This window comes from Phaethon aethereus (genome assembly GCF_964289735.1).
Source record: "Phaethon aethereus genome assembly, chromosome: 23".
Lineage (NCBI taxonomy): Eukaryota > Metazoa > Chordata > Aves > Phaethontiformes > Phaethontidae > Phaethon > Phaethon aethereus.
Genome location: NC_138599.1, coordinates 5,774,506 through 5,794,326, shown reverse-complemented (window position 1 = coordinate 5,794,326; position 19,821 = coordinate 5,774,506). Strand labels below are relative to the sequence as shown.

At 39.7% G+C, this 19,821-nt stretch overlaps 1 protein-coding gene across 3 annotated transcripts; it reads right to left on the bottom strand.

Annotated features, from left to right (window-relative positions):
• Window positions 1–721: 721 nt before the first annotated feature.
• On the bottom strand, window positions 722–17,327 carry ZBTB44 (zinc finger and BTB domain containing 44; the record flags this gene model as incomplete). Of its 3 annotated transcripts, none has more annotated exons than XM_082009917.1 (5): window positions 722–998; window positions 3,117–3,417; window positions 5,739–5,920; window positions 11,467–11,563; window positions 16,310–17,327. In XM_082009917.1, the coding sequence occupies 5 exons, from the start codon at window positions 17,325–17,327 to the stop codon at window positions 722–724; spliced, it is 1,875 nt and encodes a 624-aa protein (XP_081866043.1). The 3 variants fall into 3 exon arrangements, with proteins under 3 accessions (XP_081866043.1, XP_081866044.1, XP_081866045.1); XM_082009918.1 differs by having other exon boundaries at window positions 5,739–5,902; window positions 11,479–11,563; XM_082009919.1 differs by having other exon boundaries at window positions 5,739–5,848; window positions 11,479–11,563.
• Between the last annotated feature and the right edge of the window lie 2,494 nt (window positions 17,328–19,821).

Sequence of the window (19,821 nt, the reverse complement as noted above, 5' to 3'; positions counted from 1 at the left end):
ACGCCTAACCTTAGATGGGCAAATCTGGACAGGCCATTTGATCAAGCAGTTTCTAAAAGGATCGGAATATAGGAAGTAGGAATACCTGGCATGACATCACTTGGTTTGTCAAAACTGATTCATCTGAGATGAAAAGGGACAACTGTGTTTTTAAAAAGCGTGTGACTGTTAGTTTCAAAAACGCTTACCATTCCCATGAAAAGGGTTACAGTAAGCGGTTTGAAAAACAGTGGGCACAGAGATAGGAAGTGTAATTTTTTTTATGCAGAAGATTAAAGCATCCACTCAAACCTAGACAGAAACTGTTCCAATAATGATTTCCAATGCATCCTTTTGTTTGTCATTTTAAAAAGGCTTCCTCTGATTTCTTTCCCTTAACCAGAGGGTCTGCAGAAGCAAGAGAAACTTAATGAGCTGCTCTAACTGTGGAAGAAGAAATAGTTAAAGTGATCTTAATCAGTTGTTCTTCTTTAGAAGTGTATCACAGCTTCCATGATGTTCTGACAAGATCTTTTTGTGCATTCAGTCTTAAATATTTTCACAGAAGTGATCATTCAGTCATGAAAAATAATGTAACATCTGTTGCAGTTTTCTGTTTAAAGCGTAGCTTACAAAGTAAAAAGGGAAAATCTCCCCACTTTTGTTTAAAAAAATTAAATTAAAATGTACAGGACCAAACACAGGCACTTTCCAAAGAACAAAAATGAAACCAAACCATGAATTATTCAATAGTAATAGATGACAGCTCCGGTTTCGGAGGGTCACCTGCCTCAGCAGTGGCGTTAGTCTTTGGCTGCTCTGGCACATCTTCTTCCTTCTCTGCCAACCCACCCAGAGACCCCAAGGGGAAAGTGCTTTCACAATTCTGAGTTGACGACACCTGTGAAATGACAGGCATTTGGACAGAAGAGTTGCTTTCAAAGCCATGCTCCCCTAGCTCATACTGCCCGAGGGTCTCTTCTTGTTCCTGGTTTAAGTAGTCCGGTACTAGGAAGTCACTAGAAGAGGGGCAAAGGACAGAAGAGAAATGTCATTTCTCACACAAACATCAGCGATATCAGTTTCTTTGTATCAGTTACATCACACAAGCTACATACTGCATTGCACAGAGAGCAAAGATATTCATCTCACATTGCTCTAAGATCATCACAGCAACATACTTCACTAAGCACTATAACCTGGTTCTCATTTAAACACACAGAGAATTTGTTCAAAGGCATCTATTTCGCATTGTTTTGCATCCATATTTCCTACACAGCAACTTCTTATTATTTAGATTGTATCACCTTGATGAGAATGAAAGTTAATGGCTGGAACATCATATGGCACTGAAAACCTCATTGAAAAAAGGGAGCACTCAACCTTTAAAAATAGAAACAAAAATGAGTTCAGCACTGGCAAAGATGTGGGCCTTTTCCACCACTGAGGTAAGATCCACCCAAGAAACAGCAGCAGCACTCCTCTCAGAGTGGACAGGCACGAGGTGAGGAAGCAAGGGTTCCGCTGAAAGCGTACGGAGGCTGCCAACTACAGCGGTGTCCTGTGATGTTGACACGCATCACGCTACTGTGAAAAGAACGGAATTGCATTTCCTTCCCGTTTCAGTCCTTTCTGGACAGCAGTTCTGTAACTCACTCTCACCAGCTGATGGCTGAGCATATCCAAAGAAAATCTACCAACCTCTCCAGCAGTATTTTCAGAGCACGAGCACATAACGAAAATAAAATTTCTTTTCAAATTTTCAGCATCAGACACGTAAGTTTGTACTTAAGGCAAGTATATATACACATATGCACGTTTGTGTGCTTTGGTTCCTCCTTGCAGTAATCCATTTAAAAGCAGTCCTTTTTTTAAATGACAGCAGCATTCACTGCTTCAAATCCAAATTCACAATCAACTATGCTAAACCTAGTATTTGTAAATTCAGACTAAAGGAAGGCTTATAGACAACTAAAAATCACATAATTGAATCTGACTTTAATTTGACGACAACAATAAAGCGGTTACCGCAATCATGGCATCATCCCTTAGAGCTTTCACCCTAGTTTTGGCACAAGCGCTAAGAACAAGAACTGCGTAAACCCACAGATATGAAGCACTTGTACTTTTAAACAATATTCTGTTGGAAAAACAAGTGACTGGCTTTCCTGGTTTGTTTTGCAATTTTTTCATCCTACATCACTTCTGAGGTAACCAAATAGAACAAAATGCTGACATGTTTTGCAGGGGAAAAAGTACAATGTCTAGAAACCACGAGGGATGGTATTGTAGATGCCGTAACATTTACAAAAATTTCTTTTGCATTGCTGAAGATAGATGACTTAAACACATCAAGCTGCACCTTCTCTATAGATTTAAGAGCTGTGAGATCTGTCTTCCTCCAATATCCCTCATCCACTTTCGTATTTTTCTATCTCAAATTCCAACGGTTACAAACATTTATTTCAGTACGAGAACACAGCGCTACTCTCATGCCTCAGAACCCTTTTAATAGTCTTTAGTGAAGCGCATTTGTGAGACATGCCAAGTCTTTTGTGTCCTGATTAAACAACAAATGTCCAACTGGCCCTTACTATTTCAATCCCTATTAGTCTGATCGTTTAGTAATATATTACCTAGAAAATGAAAAAAGAGAAGGTACGGAGTCATGCAATCTTTCCACAATATCCACCATCCAGCAAGTACTTAAAATGAAGTAGTAAGTCTATTCCCTATGTAAGTGAACAGGCTACGTACGAGATTTTGAATAGCAGATCATTTACAGAACTCCACAGATACTACAGTGTAGAACACTATGGTTTAACACCATTAGCCTGTCCATAGATACTACTGAAAAGAGAAATGAAGTAGCCCAGAAGCAGCATCTGCGTATCACTCGATTCTTCAGTGCCCTCCTATATAGCTTATATGCTGTAAGACAGATCAGATACAACAGAGTGGCGCAAGAATGAATTTGACTGGAATTAGCTGGCAACCTGATGAGAGGCACAGCAGGCTGCCCTGAAAGCAGGAAAAGATGATTTAAGGAAAAAAAAAAAGAAAAAAAGAAAAAAAAAAGAAAAAAAAGAAAAAAAAAAAAACAAGTTTCCCTGTTAGGTTTTTGCTGTGCACCTCACCTGCTCTGGAAGTAGTTTGCTAGCTCTGACGCTTCATGGTTCAAGCTCCTCAGGTGAACGATTAAATTTCCAGAGTTGGTGAACATGGCGCCACATGTTTTGCACTCGTAAATCCGAGGCTTGCGGATAATATGCCGGGAAACCCGCATGTGGTGTTTATATTCCCCGAAGGAAGTGAAAGTGGCACTACATATCTGGCACCGGAAACAGCGTTTACCTTCGTGCTTCAGGCGATGCATCTTTAGCGAGTAAGCTCGGGTGAACTTTTTCCCACAGCGGTCACACTGAAATGGTTTAATGCCTGCGGAAAAGAGAGCAAAAAAAGGTTCACCTTTTGTAATGAGAGGTCACTGGCAAAATCCTTCCAGATTCCTAACAGCAAAGGGCAGCAGCTGTGGCCAGTCACAGCAAAGTGCTGTTTTAGGGAGAAATTCTCTGGTTAACCTTAAAATGGCAGAAACAATTATCACAGAGCTACACTATGCCAATAGATTTCGTAACAATGTGACCTGTCCATAACGCTTACACGTCTCCTTCCCCACAGTTTAAAACGAACATAAGCCTCCGTGGATTATACAATGGTTAAGATCCTGAGCCACAGCCAAAAAGTATCCAACGCAGCAGTCATCTCAAACCATCTTTGAACTCTTTTGATCTCAAGGAGATTCTTGTGCCAGACTGGTTCCCAACAATGCAATTATCAGACTACCCTTAATTGCAATGTCTTTTTCTGGCTGCCTTTGGCTTCAGGGAATTGTTCTGGCAGGGGGACTGTGTGCACAACGATGCCCCTGTAATGCAGCAGGAATGGTGATAAAAGGGTGAGGTAGCAGCCTTTACGTTGCATGGGAACCTTTCTATACAAGAATCTGCAGCAACTTTGCATGACGGACGGCTCGCCAAGACAGTTTAGCCTCATGCCTCTCTTTTTTCTCATATTAATTCAGAAATTCTGTTACTAGTTCGTTTTTCATTTATTACAGGCACTAATAAAACTCTAAAACATACGAGCTCTGCAACATGCTGCAGTGGCTGAGAGTATGTAATCACATCCAAACAGAACTATTACAACATAAAAGACTGAATCACCAACAAGTTAAGATTTAATAAAAAGTCTGAACTCCACTAAATGTGGAAATCCAAACATGAGGCCAAGAACCTGGAATATGGAGGTCTGTTCATAATAGGGCTGTCAGGGAATAAAAAACTTTTTTTCAAAAGGCTGAATGTGCATCAGTCCAGGTTGTTAATTCCACCGGTCTTTCACTCTGCTTTCCTTACGTTCAAAGCAGGAGCTGAACTTTTAATTGGAGCTTTTATAGAGAGAAAGCTGTAGTTAGGGTTACACTGAAACTCCTTGTTAAGCATGTGAAAACAAGTTAATATATTAGAATTCCGTCTTGTGGAGCTAAAATTTGTCATGCCTTCATACTGTCCAAGGGCATCTATTTCCTCTGATAGTTTGACAAAAATCTCTTCAGCCATTTTGCTTATGTGAAAATTTTTTTAACATTTACAAGTTTTGAGAGTTTCTTTTGCACTCTAATTACTCTGAAACAGCTATTCACATCTCTCCCAACTTTGCCCAGGGGTTGCCAGGTTGGCCAGACATGCTTTGCTGAAGCTGTCAGTTAAGGCTTTAGCAACTTGGGATAATTTTGCATCTGATATGCCCACAAAGCTTGCTTTTTAAAGTATTAAACATGTATTATAATTACTGCTGGCTTAAACATAGTGTGGTCATTTTGCTTGAAGGGATTTGACAAAATAATTGCTGACAGTGAAAAAATTACACCTTGACAGTTGTGGTTGCTGTGCCCAAAAGTGGTAGAACACCTGTGTGCACGTAAAAGTCAAGCTCAAACCAAGCGATGCTAAATCATGAAGCTTAGTGCTCAAGTGCAATAACCCTTTCATATTCTCTTCATTCTCTAAAATGTCAATACTATTGTCAGATAACGCTGACAAATCTTGAAAAACACCGACAGCAAAGACGTTAGGAGTTCATACTTAGGTTAGAAATCAAAATGAATGCAACAGTTTGGGGATCAAGACTCAAGAGGAGGCATTCACACAAACCTTTTGCTACCTGTACTATCTGTAGTAGCTAAATTGATTATCAAACCAATTCAGTTGTCCTGCAATCCCTCCAAAAATTCTGAGATCCAAAGGCATACAATATTCTTCAATACAAGGACATAAGATAGATAATATTTTCTTATGGCTGCAAGTCTCCTCTAAAACACAGCAAACAATTATAACATGTAAGAGGAAGAATTTCAATCTACAGCACTTCTTTAGTACAATAAAAAAGCCAAGTATACTTTATTTCATCTCAAATCTTTATCATGAAAATTACTTATTCTGATGAGTTTCAGGCAATCAGATTTTTTTCAGTCCACACAAACGCTAATCATCCATAAGTAGAGCTATCAGTCAGATGTGATGTCTCAAAACAAGCATTCAGTGAGACATACCTCTACCCAATCTTTCTGAAAGCAATCCTCAAGCACTTGGCAGGTGATTAAAAAAGAATTGCATTATTATATTTGCTGCACAGTGAGCAAACCTCTGTGAGTCTATAAATTAGTAATTCCTGGAAACAGTAATGGTGTTTCTTACCTGAGTGGATAAGCATGTGTTGTTTTAAGTTCTGAATGCGAGTGAAGCGGACCCCGCAGGTTGGACACTGAAAAGGTCTGTCTGGACCATTTGGGCTGGGTCTCTCTGTGCTGCTGGTAGAAGGAGCAATGTAGAGTTGGTAGGGATACTGAACGTTCTCCAAACTACAAAGAAAAAATTCACTGATTTACAAGCAAGCTAGAGAAAAAAAATAAGAAGCCTCGTCCGTGGAAATCTGAACCTTGAACCCAGTTGTATGAGGAGAAGACGACGATGACTGGCCTTTCGTGTTTCTGTTGAGGTCTCTACTTATGCTGGAAATCTCTGCCTCTATAGCAATGCGTCTGACCTGCACCTGAAGTCCTACAGTCACTGACTTCGCACATCTGAACAAAGCCCGAGAATAACCTCTGAGTTCTGTTTCTTTGGGCAACAGGTCTGAGCATCAGCTGCAAACTGAACTTTATTTTCCAGGCATGGGCATTTTCTCAAGCGTATCGATGATTTACAATCAGCAAGCAGTCCCCGAGGAAGAATTTGAAGAACTGAGCAAATTGGAAAGCAAAGGAGTATTTTGCAGCTTCAGTGATATTTACAAATGAAGTTAAAGCCAATTCATTTTCATTTCAACCCAAGTTCAATAACAAACATTAGTATCTAAAATTACATATTTCTAAGTTTAAAATATTAATCTAATTAATCAATACTTGCTCCTTGTCTGATTCAATCGGCTCTAGGGGAATAGCTCAAGTGCTGTATTTAAAAAACAGCACACACACTATAATAAAGGAACAATTTAACTTTCGAAGTAATTTATTTAAAACTGACTAATTGCTCCTACATAGCCTCTAGCTGCAAACTGTTTAAAGGAACTGCAGTATTATAATCCAAGTCCTCTGGCAAGGAACTCGCTTCGCTAAATAAAGGGCATAGTGAAATAAAAACAAATCTGCTGGTACAAACATTATAACAATAGGAGTTTGTACTTACCTGGGGTTTCCCTTTCCTGAGCATTAAGGTCTATATTTTTTGTTGAAATAGACATTTCAGCTTGCTCACAGCCTAATGGCAGATCAGGCGTCACTGGCAGCAGGGAACTGCTCTGACCCTGAATACTCCATGGCCAGAACAATGCCATTTTGGTTTTACTAAACTGTAACGTCTGAAATGTATTGAGAAAAAAGTACAACAATGTCTCCTGTTGCACATAGTCAGAAAGTCTCCCTAACTGAACAAATCCTTTTGCTGGTCTGCTTCCATCTTGAGCCCAGATTGTTGGTCTTGAGGTTAAGGCTGAATTTGTGGACTACTAACGCTCACAGGAATGAAACCTGCACTTTGCACATTTATACAAAAATCCACAGAGCAGACCAGCACAGGAGGTCAAGAACTAGGACCATCTCTTTAAAATCAATACCTTAATTGTCTCTACCTACTCTGGAAATTGATGTCAATACAACTGTAAGAACTGGGTATCTGAATTGTGAGTACAATCATGGCTCTTGGTGGCAAAAGTCCCAGTTCTAAGATTTATCTGGAGAGAGAGAGAGCGCCAGGTACCTCTCGATACACGCAAGGTAAGAGAGTTTCCTGCAGGAGTTTAGTATCAACCAGTCTGTAAAACCAATGAGGATTTCTGGTCTCACATGAAACTGGAATAATATTTGCTCTGAGGAAGAAATTTTATTGTCCTCCACTTCTTTTTATACACAGCAGTGTCCTAGAGAGCTGTGGAGAAAAGAGATGCTGCCAGACTTGTTGATCTTTGCTAAAGGGAGTATTTGCAAGGGGGAAGTTGCCAGCTCATATCCTAGGCCTGGCAGAATGTAGTTCGCTTATGGGTCTACAAAAGCCAACTGATGGCTCACCAAATGCACTTGCAGGAAATGAGGGTACTTTTAAACATAGGTTCTGATTTCTCTAACCAAATCTCTGACAAACTCTGGCGCTCCTGTTCCTCTTTGTGATCACATCACTAGATAAAGAACAGATTTTACTCTACTGAGATATGGAAATGCTAGTTTTGTCTCTGGAGTTGGCATGACCACTCGCTTTCCACTTTACCAATGAAAATCCATCAACACAGAATGTCTGTTATTTAAAAAAAATTTTAAAAAAACAAACAACGTTGCAAAAAAAGCATAAGGCATAGAAGTCCAGCTGCCATAAAACCCTAATAATCAAACAGCCAAACTGATCTGGGCCCAGGATGGACAACTTGCCCCTCATCTGGTGTTTGACAAATGTCATGCAGTTCAGCTAAAGGGCAAATCCCTTCAGAAAAGTTTCCCTCGCACTCAGCTGGCTGGAGAATTCACAGTTAACATTTTCACAGCTATGTGCCAAGAGAAGTGACAGCTGCAATGCAGGGGTGATAAAGGGATGACTGCCTGGGTAGCAAGAACTCCTGCTTTTAGGTGTACATACAGATATGCACACGTGGTGTGCTCGAATAAGAATTACATTTTGTTTTTTTGCAACAACATTTAACTTGCTTTATAGAGAACTTCATTTTCTGGCAACATGTTTCTTAGGTCCTTCCTCCCTCATTTCTGTGTTAGGGGATTGTGAAGAGGCAAAAGTGCATCATGCTCTTAGAGCTTTCTAGGGAGACACTCAAACTAGGGCAGAAAGGAGCAGCCACAGCTCTCCTTTTGTTTCCAGCTTTCTCAGACTAGCTCATCCCCAAAGCCTGTACTGGTGCCAGCTTCTCTGCAACTGAAACAGAAAGGAGAAGAGCTATGGGGACAACCTCCCTAGAAGAAATTTAAAATAAAGTTTGGGGTTTTTCCTACATAAAAGCTTCATGATGAAAAAGGCTGGATAAAGCAGATAAAATGGGAATCATGAGGCTCTCCAAGCTACCAGTGACTGGCATGTCTTTTTCTATCCTTACACCACAAGCAGGCTGAAATACCTATTGGTGACATAGCTGTGGACCTTAGCACAATGAAAAAATTACATTTGAAACGCAATTGTGTTTCTTCTCCCCTGCTGCTTTATCCCCATATATACTCAATTTTTCACGACTTGCAATTGGTGGTAAATGTGGCATTTAACAGTTGAGATTTGTCTAACGTCTCAGAGAATTTCTGTAACAACTAGATAAAGAGATAGGTTTAAAATGTTTTCCATCCCTGTAACACTAAAATATTCTGCTCGCAATTTTTTCTTCTTTTCACCAAGAGATTATATACATATTTAACTATGCAGAACTAAACTCTGACAAATGTGAATGCCAGAAGGCTCAGTGAGCCTAGAAATGTTCTCGATTCGTAAATAACAATTATTTTAGAAAAGTGGAGGGCCGCATTATGCTGGATCAGAGAGCTCTTTTCTAATTGAGCCTTTGCAACTCCTTTTTAAATGAGGCGACGAACTGATACAGAGACTAACCCTTAAATCAGCCAAGGCTGAATCACAGATCTACGTTAGAAAAGTGTATTGCAATCCTAATGTGACATATCAGAGAAGGCATGTATCAGACTTCACTGTGAAACAGTAGTTTTAATACTTAACAGATTCCTGTGTGCCTATAAAAGCTGACAACGATTACATGTGACCTGCTGTTTATGAAACATGGATTACGGAGGAGGATCAATTAATTATGTTAATTATTTAACACAAACTCAAGATATAAGATATCCTAAATTTTGAAATATTTACAATTCTTTCCACAGGGATAAGGTTGTCATATTGAAAGACCTTTAGATGGAACAGTCTTGCTCTGTTTTATGAATAGAAATATAATAAGTATATACTCAAATACACATTTTTTCAATATATATAAATTCGCATTGTAATTTTGGCATTTTAAGAGTCTCTACTAATAAAGCAATGTAAAAACTGGACGTAAACTAAAGGTGTATTTAAAAAAAATAGCAAAGAAAAAGTGAAGGAAATTTTCTCTGTCCATACGCTTTGTCGATCATGTTTGCATTTGATTCAGCTAGAGTTAAATGCTTGATTTTATTCAGAACTCTGTCTTATCTCATTCTATGCACCCAAAACTGCGCGCCCAAATTGCTGCACAGTGAACGACAGGACATATTTATTTGCTGATGTGCCCATCCTGTGCTTGAAACGGGAATTCAAAAGTCCAGTGACTGAAGGGCTGTCACAGCGTACCAGAATGCACCGTCCCACCCTGACAGGCATATACAGGCACGCATGCCAAAGAAAACTTCTTAGGACTTGAAAGCACCACTTTATACATTTAACTGATTCACAGAATAAGTACAGTCTTGGCACTTTCATTTGAATTTATAAAACAAATCACCTGGTAGAAAATTTTAGTTCTGGAGTCTAAAATTCTCATAAATCCCCATAACTATCAGTTCCCTTACAGTTTACATAAACAATGGGCAAATTCTAGTTAATTTTGATGATGCTTCTGTTACTCTGAGACTAATTAATTTCAGACTTGGGCTTAAAGTAAGGCAAATATTCCTTCCTTCTCTGCATAGAGGAGATCTTTTAGTGGGAATTTTCAGTGTGTTAACAGGATTTTATGTGTTTTGTATTTTCTATGTAGTTTGTGCTGAAGCTCTGCAATTTGACAGGAAACTTCTGAAATAATCCACTGCTGAAAATATGTATGCCACTTGACTTTAGAATGATAGCTTTAAAAGCCTAGATTAGTTCTAATGCAACACGTGCTCCTACTATCAATTCAAACCCTAAGTGCTGGGTATTATTTTTATACCGGGGTTTGTTAGCAGATAGATAAAATCTTCAATGTCGTACAAAAAATCTTACCTAGGCAGTCATTTTCCCTTCAGATTTTAATCCTACAATGGGACAGGTTTTACATGGAAATGGCAGGAAAGATTTTATGAGTTATGAAAATGCAGCTCTCGATAGTTATCTCTATAGGGAGTTTCACTTGACACAGTTTCTGGAACAACTCCCGAAGGTTCACACTTCTTCCTCAGACCCACTTGTCTAACAAAACACTATGCAAAAGCTCGCTTGTCAATAGTTTGAACATTTTGCTTAGAAAGGGAAGAGCTAGCTATATGCCATACTTGCCACATACCACAAAAGCAAAGAAATAAAAGTTAAACCAGTTGTGTGTACCCTTGTATGCCACTTGCAGGTACATCACTTTGCTCTAACAGAACTAGGATACATCTTCGACCAAACAGACCCATTTTAGCTCAGCTTCCTCTGCCAGCCTTCCCTTAAAAGGGATTTTCTTACTAAATCACTCATCCCAGCACAGCAAAAGAGCGCTAAATATTTACAGTAAGTGGCACACAGCATCTTGGTAAGAAGCTACATCAGAAAGTTTGGGAGACAAGATTTAAGGCTGCTCTGTGGTTTATGGCAATAGCAAAGTCTGGTGAAGCCGAGACTAGGTACTTGTTTTCGTTTTGTTGCTTTTGTGGCTTTACGTCAGCTTCAGCACGCATGCAACTACCACACCTGCTTCACAGTAAAGATTTTTTTATTTTTAGTTTATTAATAAAGAGCAGTGATGAAGAAACAGCAAAAACATGAATACCTTCACCGGCGTTGCCTAGAAATAGACAGGAAATGAAAAGCAACAAGTAAGCAAATTCTGACTTTCATCACCTACATTCTTCTAAAGCATCTGATCCTTCAGGCACTGATTGTACTTTGATCAACACAGAGAAGTAGATGTACGAACAACTAAACATTTTGGGATTAAGGCTGGGTAGGTTAATTACAGCACAGCACTTGCTGCAGAACAGTTGCACACTACATTGGTACATACCGATCATCATCATCTGCATGAGCGTTAGTGCCAGAGGTACTTTGGAGTGTGGGTAATCCCTCCGTAACCCCCTCATCTATTGAGCCTAGGCAAAGAAAAAAGGGCAATTTAATGCAAATAAGTGTTCAAAAAGGGTTGGGGGGGCAGGTAAATACACATAAAACTTGCTTTCCCAAATCTCTGAGAAGCACTGCTGCCTGAGCGCTAAGATACTGAAATAGTCTTGGGAAAATCACCTAGAAAACCCAGAAGCAACATGTTCCAGCTCAACTTTTCCTCTGTCCAGATTATCTAGTAAATGGACAACTCAATAAAGGACACATATTTGGCACACCTAGAAAATGGAAAGAATCTATGTTAAACACAGCCAGAGTTTTCAAAACATATCCAGTACTAACATTGTAAAGGAGAAATGTTACCTTCACCTAAAGGGACTATTTCATCAGTTTTCAAGACTTCTTGAGCAACAGAGTTCAATCCTGCTACACTACATTGCTTTTGTGTTCCAAGTCTTCCATATATATATATATATATAATTTTTTCATTGATAATGCTTTCATTTATTGATAAGATGCTGAGACAGGAAGAGCCCTCTGAGAAATCAGAAACGCAACACAAAAGAGACCAAACATCTGTGTGTAGGAGAAATGTATACACAAAACCATTCCAGAGCTTTGTTCAGTGCACCAAAAATCAAGCAAATGTAGCTCAAGTGGGTTTTGGAAACAGAATCTAAGGTAAATGCAGCACTAACCCAAACCTTTACGACTTCATTCACCTGATGTGTCTGACTGTTGCTCAGACAGGCCTCCCTCATCACCACTTGGGAGTTTGGCATCCAATCTTTGTTTAAGCGTATCAAGCAAGGTTATTTTGGCCTGATGTCACCATAACAGAGAGAGAAGTTGGCAGTACAGCACTAAAACAACTCAAAGAACTGGTACCCCCGCCCCCACCATACCAATGATTAAAAAAAATCCTCTGGTTTGGTTACGTATGACCATTTAGACAACCATGTTTTGTTCCCTCTTCAAGCTGAGCGTAGAGAGCAGACTGGATCTCCTCATATTCCTCCTCTTCCTCTGATAATGTCTAGAGGTGCAATGGGAGATGATAAAAATGAATGACTGAACTCCACCAAATTTCCAAAGGATCAGCCATGACGTAGGTAGGATTAGTAGCATAAAAGTCGCTTGGAAGTGGTAATTCCATCTTGCCTCCTTTTCCCTCTGTTGAGACTGAATACCGGGCGCTGGTTGAACTTCTCTGAACAGCCAAGCAGTCTTTGGGTCTCTGCCACTGAATCCATGTGAGATGACAACAAGCGGCGGAATGAAATTTCTCGCTCTACACCTACATCTTGAGAATGAGTGAAGCTTAGGACAATGCAGCTAGGAGCTGCTCTTGCTGCTATGGTAAAACTAACTCTGCTTTCTAAGAGCGGTACATGAGCAATCTGAATTTGGGAACTCTCCTCTAATGCTTACTAGGAAGATCAAGTACCGTTAGGTCTACAATGGCAAGTGCCAGACAAATTGCAAAACCAAAGAGAAGGAACAAAGACATGGAAAGTGAAGCAGAAAATGTGCATTTTTTGTCAAAAAGTATTGTCTCCAAAAAAGGCTGTCCCTAGGAAGGACAGTGTATTCTACAAAACCTTACTGAAGTGAAAGATTACTCTCTTAACGTGACCCCATGTTACAGGGTCAGTGATGGGAGGAAACCTGCATCTCTAGCAGTTTCAAAATAACACTAGTAGAATCAAAATTGCTAAAATTTTGTTACGAGCTGACAAACTATGTTTGGGAAATTCAGCAAATATGCAATCTCTAAAGTTACAAAAGTTAAGCCCGTTTTGATTTATGCTTCTTTCTAATGAAATACTTAACCGAACGTCTACTGAAAAATAAGCCCAATTGCTCTTAGGTTTAATTCTATGCCTTCACCTCTCAAATGGAAACAGTGTTAATGAGTTATGAAAATATCTTCTCAGACATAGCTATTGTTGTAACCATAATGACTTATTTATCAAGGCCCTGCTTCACGTCTCCTTCCGTATTATAAAGTGCTTCCAAATATAATAAATTGCAAATGAACAATTCTTGAAATTGCCCAAAGAGTGAATAAGAGCTTTTTGCAGTATCAGACAGAAAGGCACGAATGCTTTTATAAATGCACTATAAAACACTGAGATAAGTATGTGCAATTATATGAGGAAAATATGTTCAGGGAAGAGAAAGCCTTACTTTAACATATCTTGCTGCCTCCATTTGCCGTTCTTGTATTACCGCATAAGGAAATATATCTTTGGGTGGTAAAAAGTGCTTTCTAGCTACAAAGCGTGCCTTATCATATATTAGGCACACATGAACACTGTCCTAAAAAAGGCGAGCACTGTTTCTCTTTATAGCAAAACGTGAATAAAAACTATGATGAGGACAGTTAATAATGTTATGCAAAGACCACTATATATTAATTCAAACACATTCAAGGACAAAGAACAGATTTGTACTTTGAAGGTTTGGGGCTAGCGCATTTTTCTTCTCTCGCTAGCCGTTTTAAGGAAGAACATGCTGTACTAATATCCACAATAACATACGTATAAGTTTAAACATTACAATCACTAAAGCCTAAGTTCCTCTGCCCCATGCCACACAAACGATCAGATACATGACTTCAGTGGTACAAAACCTAAAATAGGAAATAAAAAATGGAAAACTTTCCCAAAACCATCATGTGGCTTCAAAACAGGTAGCTTTTGAAGATGGATGTGCAAAGTTGCTTGTCAACAGAAATCAGTTCAGGAAACTGAAAGCAAGAACAGAACTCAGTAAGGTGCCTGGCTATTTGAGTATGTTTCAAAGTATTTTTAAATTTATTATTTAATTTAATTGATTAAATAAAATAAATCAATAAATTAAAAATAAATTAATAAATTTATTTTTTATTTATGTTTAATTAATTCTAAGACTCTCTTAGAAAAGGAGATTTTGTAGCATTCAGTGGCACCTCCCTCTCTACAATTCAGTCCTAGTCTCACATTCTCATGTCCCAATTCATTCAAACCACTTTTGACTCTGCAATTTTTCTGATATTTGTAACTCCAAGAGATGGCCTCTGAAAACTTTCATAGTTCACATGCTACGCATCTGTAATCTAGCGTTTACACCCAGTTTGGTTTTTTAAGCAGTCTGGGTATGGTATTTATAGTTGGTAAAACTCCCTCCTTTCACTTGATAATGCTATTTTTAACTTTCCCATATCATTATTTCTAGTTGTTCTATTTTGTCTGTGAGAGTACAATTCTGCTGATGAAATAAATTGCATCTCTTATCACATGGCACTGGCAAGGCCCTTCTGAAGTTCCTACTACAATGAGTTAAAAACTGAGTCAAAATAAACCTGTTCTTGAACAAGGACCGTTTTTCCTGGAGACTACCCAGCAAACAAATTGTTTCTTTTAGTTTTTAATTTGTGCACTACTTTGGCAAACTACATTTAAAGATTTATATTTAAACTGATACTAAGTCTGCTTCTCAGAAAAGGTGAACAGCCTTGTCTCCAGAAAATAAAACATTTTCATTTGGAAACGGCATTACTGATTTAAAATATCAACACATGAGCTACACAAGCCGACAAACAAATCCAGCAACATAAAGTCTTGCAGGGTGGGATAAATGGAAAATATTTTCATTTCTTTTTAGTGAGTATTATCTGAATTGTTTAACAACACTGATTATATATTGCAGTCCTGGAATGGTCAGACTGATCTAACACTCACTTTGTTCAGAGAAATCACGGTGTTATGTTGACCAAACAAATCAAATAATGCAGGCTACTGGGTTACATTTATTTACTTTGTTGTCTTTTGCTTATTTATTTATTTAACTGAAGCAGCCTTTCATGTATACATTATTTGAATGAGGCAGACCAGTACATTGGCTGTTCTTATGGTCTTTAAACAAAACAGGCTTTAGGAAAAATCTTTCAGTAAACAATCTCTACCGAGCACAGGTCAAGACACTTAACAGAACGCAAAATAGCTGACGTAGGCCAAATTTTGGTAATTAAACTAGAAATATTGCAGAACCTCTATCTCTTGACTTACTAAAAGCCATCCAATGCATTCTACGCAAAGAGGGAAAAAAGGGATTGCTACAGTAACCTTTAAGTATTAGCTATTAATAAACAACAGCCTGCTAGAAGAACCCAAAACTGGCTTCAAATTGTCTTTCATGGAAAAAAGGTTTCTCTCAGCAATTGGCAGTATTTGAAGCAACTTGAGAACCAAATCCCACAGAAATGGAAAGATTCTCAATATTATGACTGTGTGGTTTTGTTTTCGTCTGGGGCATTAAGATGAGAGTGTTCCACCACTTATTTTGCAAATCTTCTTACAAAGGCTCTCTGTCATGATTGTACAAGATTTTATGTCTGATGCAAAGTACCATTCTCTCCCTCTGTGGCTACAGCCACAAGTCTTTCAAATTTGGTGTTGCAGCTCAGCTGAGATCATGCCTTTTGACACTAACAAAACCAGAATTATTCTCCCCAGTCAAGCAGAGGTAAAAAGGTGTTATCAATCTCTACTGAAAAACAAGGTCTGTCAACTGGCTTACCTTTCTCAGTTGCCTTCTGCAAAGTTATTTAAAGAGCTCCAAGCCCCATCCCCCTCCCACCAGGGTTTATACGTAACATTCATAAAACAGGAAACAAAACGCAGTTTCACAAAAGTAAAGCATGAAAAAACACAAAGCAGATTTCCTCCAATAAAATCACAAGTGCACACATACCTATTTGTACTTATATCTAGCCCCAGAAATGGTCATACCTATCGAGGAAGACTGTGGGCTGATCAGGAGATCTTCCTGCACTTGCTCGCTTCCTGGGACTGTCTGTTGATCGCTCAGAGAGCTCTGGGATGCGCTAACAGGCTGCGATACTTCCTCATGAACCTCCTCATCGCTTAGCCTTTCCACTTTGACACGCACGTCTTCTTCAATCACAAGGGGAGAACTGGCTTTTGTGCTCTCACACGTCACGTAATCTGCAATTCTTCTGTTGGACTCGGAGGGCCCAGGCATTTCCAAAGTCCTAGAGTTCTCTGCCTGCTTCACCTTCTCAGACTGAAGTCTTCGATCTATTCCAAAAGGAAAAGTCCAGGGAAAAGCTAAGGATGAGTCCACGGGCTGATTTCTGGACTCTGGGTAAGAAGTTGAAGGATTCAGCACTTGGGGGGAACTTGTTTGTGTGTTACACTTAAGGGGGCTCTCGGGGGACATAACTATGTAGCTTTTGCGCTTTCGTCGCGACTCTCGGCAAACAGGAATGGTTCTTTCCACTACACTGCACTCAGAAGAAACTGGGGAAAGGCTGCCGTCTCGAGAAGTAAAATTGCAGTTTGCGCTGTTCTCCTGCCCCGCATCCAGCACCTTCTCTTGCTGGCTGTTGGGCGTATTCCATAAAATGCTGGACTTCATGAATTCTGAGCATGTGCTAGCAACGCTGAACATCTGCATGTAGCTGGCTGCAGCCAACACATCAATAATGTTTTCTGTATTAATAGATAGTGTTGCTGTGTAAGCGTATTCCAGAAGAGGTATAAAACCAGTCACTGTCACATGGTGCAGGTCTAACACGCTCTTGCTCTCATCTTCTGCTTGGCCGACGAGTTTGGAACGGAAGAAGTCGCTGCAGGCTGCCAAAACCACCTTGTGCGCCCTGAAGATTTTGTCCTGGACACGGATGGTGATATCACAAAAATGTCCATCGTTGCGGAGCATGTTCAGCTTTCCCAGCATCTCCTGACTGTGAGCAGGGGAATTATGAGTGAATGTTTTAACACCCATTTTTTCACCTTTCTGCTAGGGTTCTTTCCACATACGAGAGATCACAGGTATCCTAAAACAAAGAAGAAAACTGTCATTTTCATCTCTGAAAGCAAAAGCGAAGTGGTTTCATGATTATAAGCCTCTGTATGAAGACAACTCAGATGAATACTCTAGGGTCAGGTTTTTCTAGGATCCAGACTGTGCAGTGGACCAACTCTACAGAAATGCAATTACCTACATAATTTTCAAAACCACAGATCAAATTATTTGCAATCTATCACCAATATCATCTTCTACATTTCTGCTACTGCTCACTCAAAACAATTTCCTAACAGCGTCCAGAGAAAAACAAATCACAGAATCACAGAATAGTTTGGGTTGGAAGGGACCTTTCAAGGCCATCTAGTGCAACCCCCCTGCCATGAGCAGGGACATCTTCAACCACAGCAGGTTGCTCAGAGCCCCATTCAACCTGACCTGGGATGTTCCCAGGGATGGGGCATCTACCACCTCTCTGGGCAACCTGGGCCAGGGTTTCACCACCCTCATTGTCAAAAATGTCTTCCTTATATCCAGTCTAAATCTCCCCTCTTTTAGTTTAAAACCGTTACCCCTTGTCCTAACACTACGGGCCTTGCCAAAAAGTCTGTCCCCATCTTTCTTATCAGCCCCCTTTAAGTCCTGGCTGGCTGCAATAAGGTCTCCCCGGAGCCTTCTCTTCTCCAGGCTGAACAACCCCAACGCTCTCAGCCTGTCCTCACAGCAGAGGGGTTCCAGCCCTCTGAGCATTTTTGTGGCCTCCTCTGGACCTGCTCCAACAGGTCCGTGTTTTTGCTGTGCCGAGGGCTCCAGAGCTGGACGCAGTACTGCAGGTAGGGTCTCAAAACAAATGTCGGTAATACTAAAATACTCAAAACAAATGTCGGTAATACTGAAAAGAAAGCATTTTTGAAACTATCATCTGTGTAAGAAACCTGTGGTTTTATTTTCTGGGCTCAGGAAACTATTGCTCACAGTTCTTAAACCTGACAGACTTCGTCAAATGTTTCTTTTAAGTGGAAAAGACATTAGCTTGGGTCTACTTACAAGTGTGCAGGAGGAAGCAAATCTCCCAGAGAAGGTATTTAATACCAGAAAAGCTTTAGAGAAACTACAGCACGAATTTTCAGAGGACAGAGTTCAAGCTAGTAAACATAAAATAGCAGTCACCAATAGCTCTGCTTTCCTGCTGTAGTGCAGGTACTGATTGCCTAAAGCTTCTTTTAATAAATAGTTCTGGACTAGGATGAGAAGTTATTGAAAATTCCTTCCAAAACACAATGGATTATAAACCTCAAAGGAAAGTTTAGCTTTAAATCAAATACACACAAATTGATTTTATGTATGTGATAAATAATACAAGGAAGGCAACAACTTTCTTCTGAAAAATGCAAAACTGCCTTCTTGGGGACCAGTTCTCTTCTACGTGTGGGAGCCAATGTATGTTTTTTGTGCAAGGGCCTGAAGAAGTAGATGGGGCTCTACATCCCACACAGTCCACAAGTTTTAAGGCTGCAGCAGTACCTGGAAACTAAACACCTCTGATTTGAGGAGGATGAAGCTGATCTACAATTCACTCCCTCTGCAATACACAGGGGGAAGACACTGCGCTAAGCTAGGTGCAATATGCCCAGACATCCTCTGCCCCTGCACTGGAACTTCTGCAGCCACCAGCTGTCTCTACATGCAGAGAACGAGGCACCTCTGAACAAGGAAAATCAGTTCCTGGGTTTTTTCCAATTATTTCTCAACTATTTTACTGTAAAGGAAACATAAGCCACCATGTTTCACCTTCTTAAAGCCCCCCCCCAGCTCCCATGAAACATCTTCTGTGTTCCACATGACTCATACAGTTAACATGATATAGAAATATCATCTCAGTAAAGTTGGTGGTTACACATCAACAACATAATTGGATCTGATTATTTCCTGGAGTCAGGCAGCTTCTTCACATCATCCTTCTCCTTTCCCTTACATGTACGCAAAAACATACCACGCTTGCAAATTGCTCATGTGGAGCTTCGCAGATACAAAGAGCACTGCAAGTTTGGAACAACTTGCCACAAATCTCACAAGTCTTAGCACATATTTAAATGGCAGCTGTCAGAGCCTACCTTGTTCTACAGACATTTACACTTGGCTGCTTCTTGTTCTTATGATTTCACTTTTGATACTGCAAACCCTTTCAGACAGAGGAAAAATATCTCTCTGAGAGAACAGATTAACTAACACTTAACAGTATGTATAAAGTCTGAGTGAAACTATAAGGGCCATTTGGGTTTAAACTGAAATTTCACACTACTGCAGAGGAAGTTGTTAAGCACAAGCAAAACATTCCCTTCTGTGAAAGAAAACATATCGACCTCAAGAGGCATCTGAAGATCCCGACCGTTTGTTCTCCAGCATGAATCAAATGAAAAGCATATTTAATTGATCTCAGACCAAAACACTACGGTAAAATCTTGTAACAGCA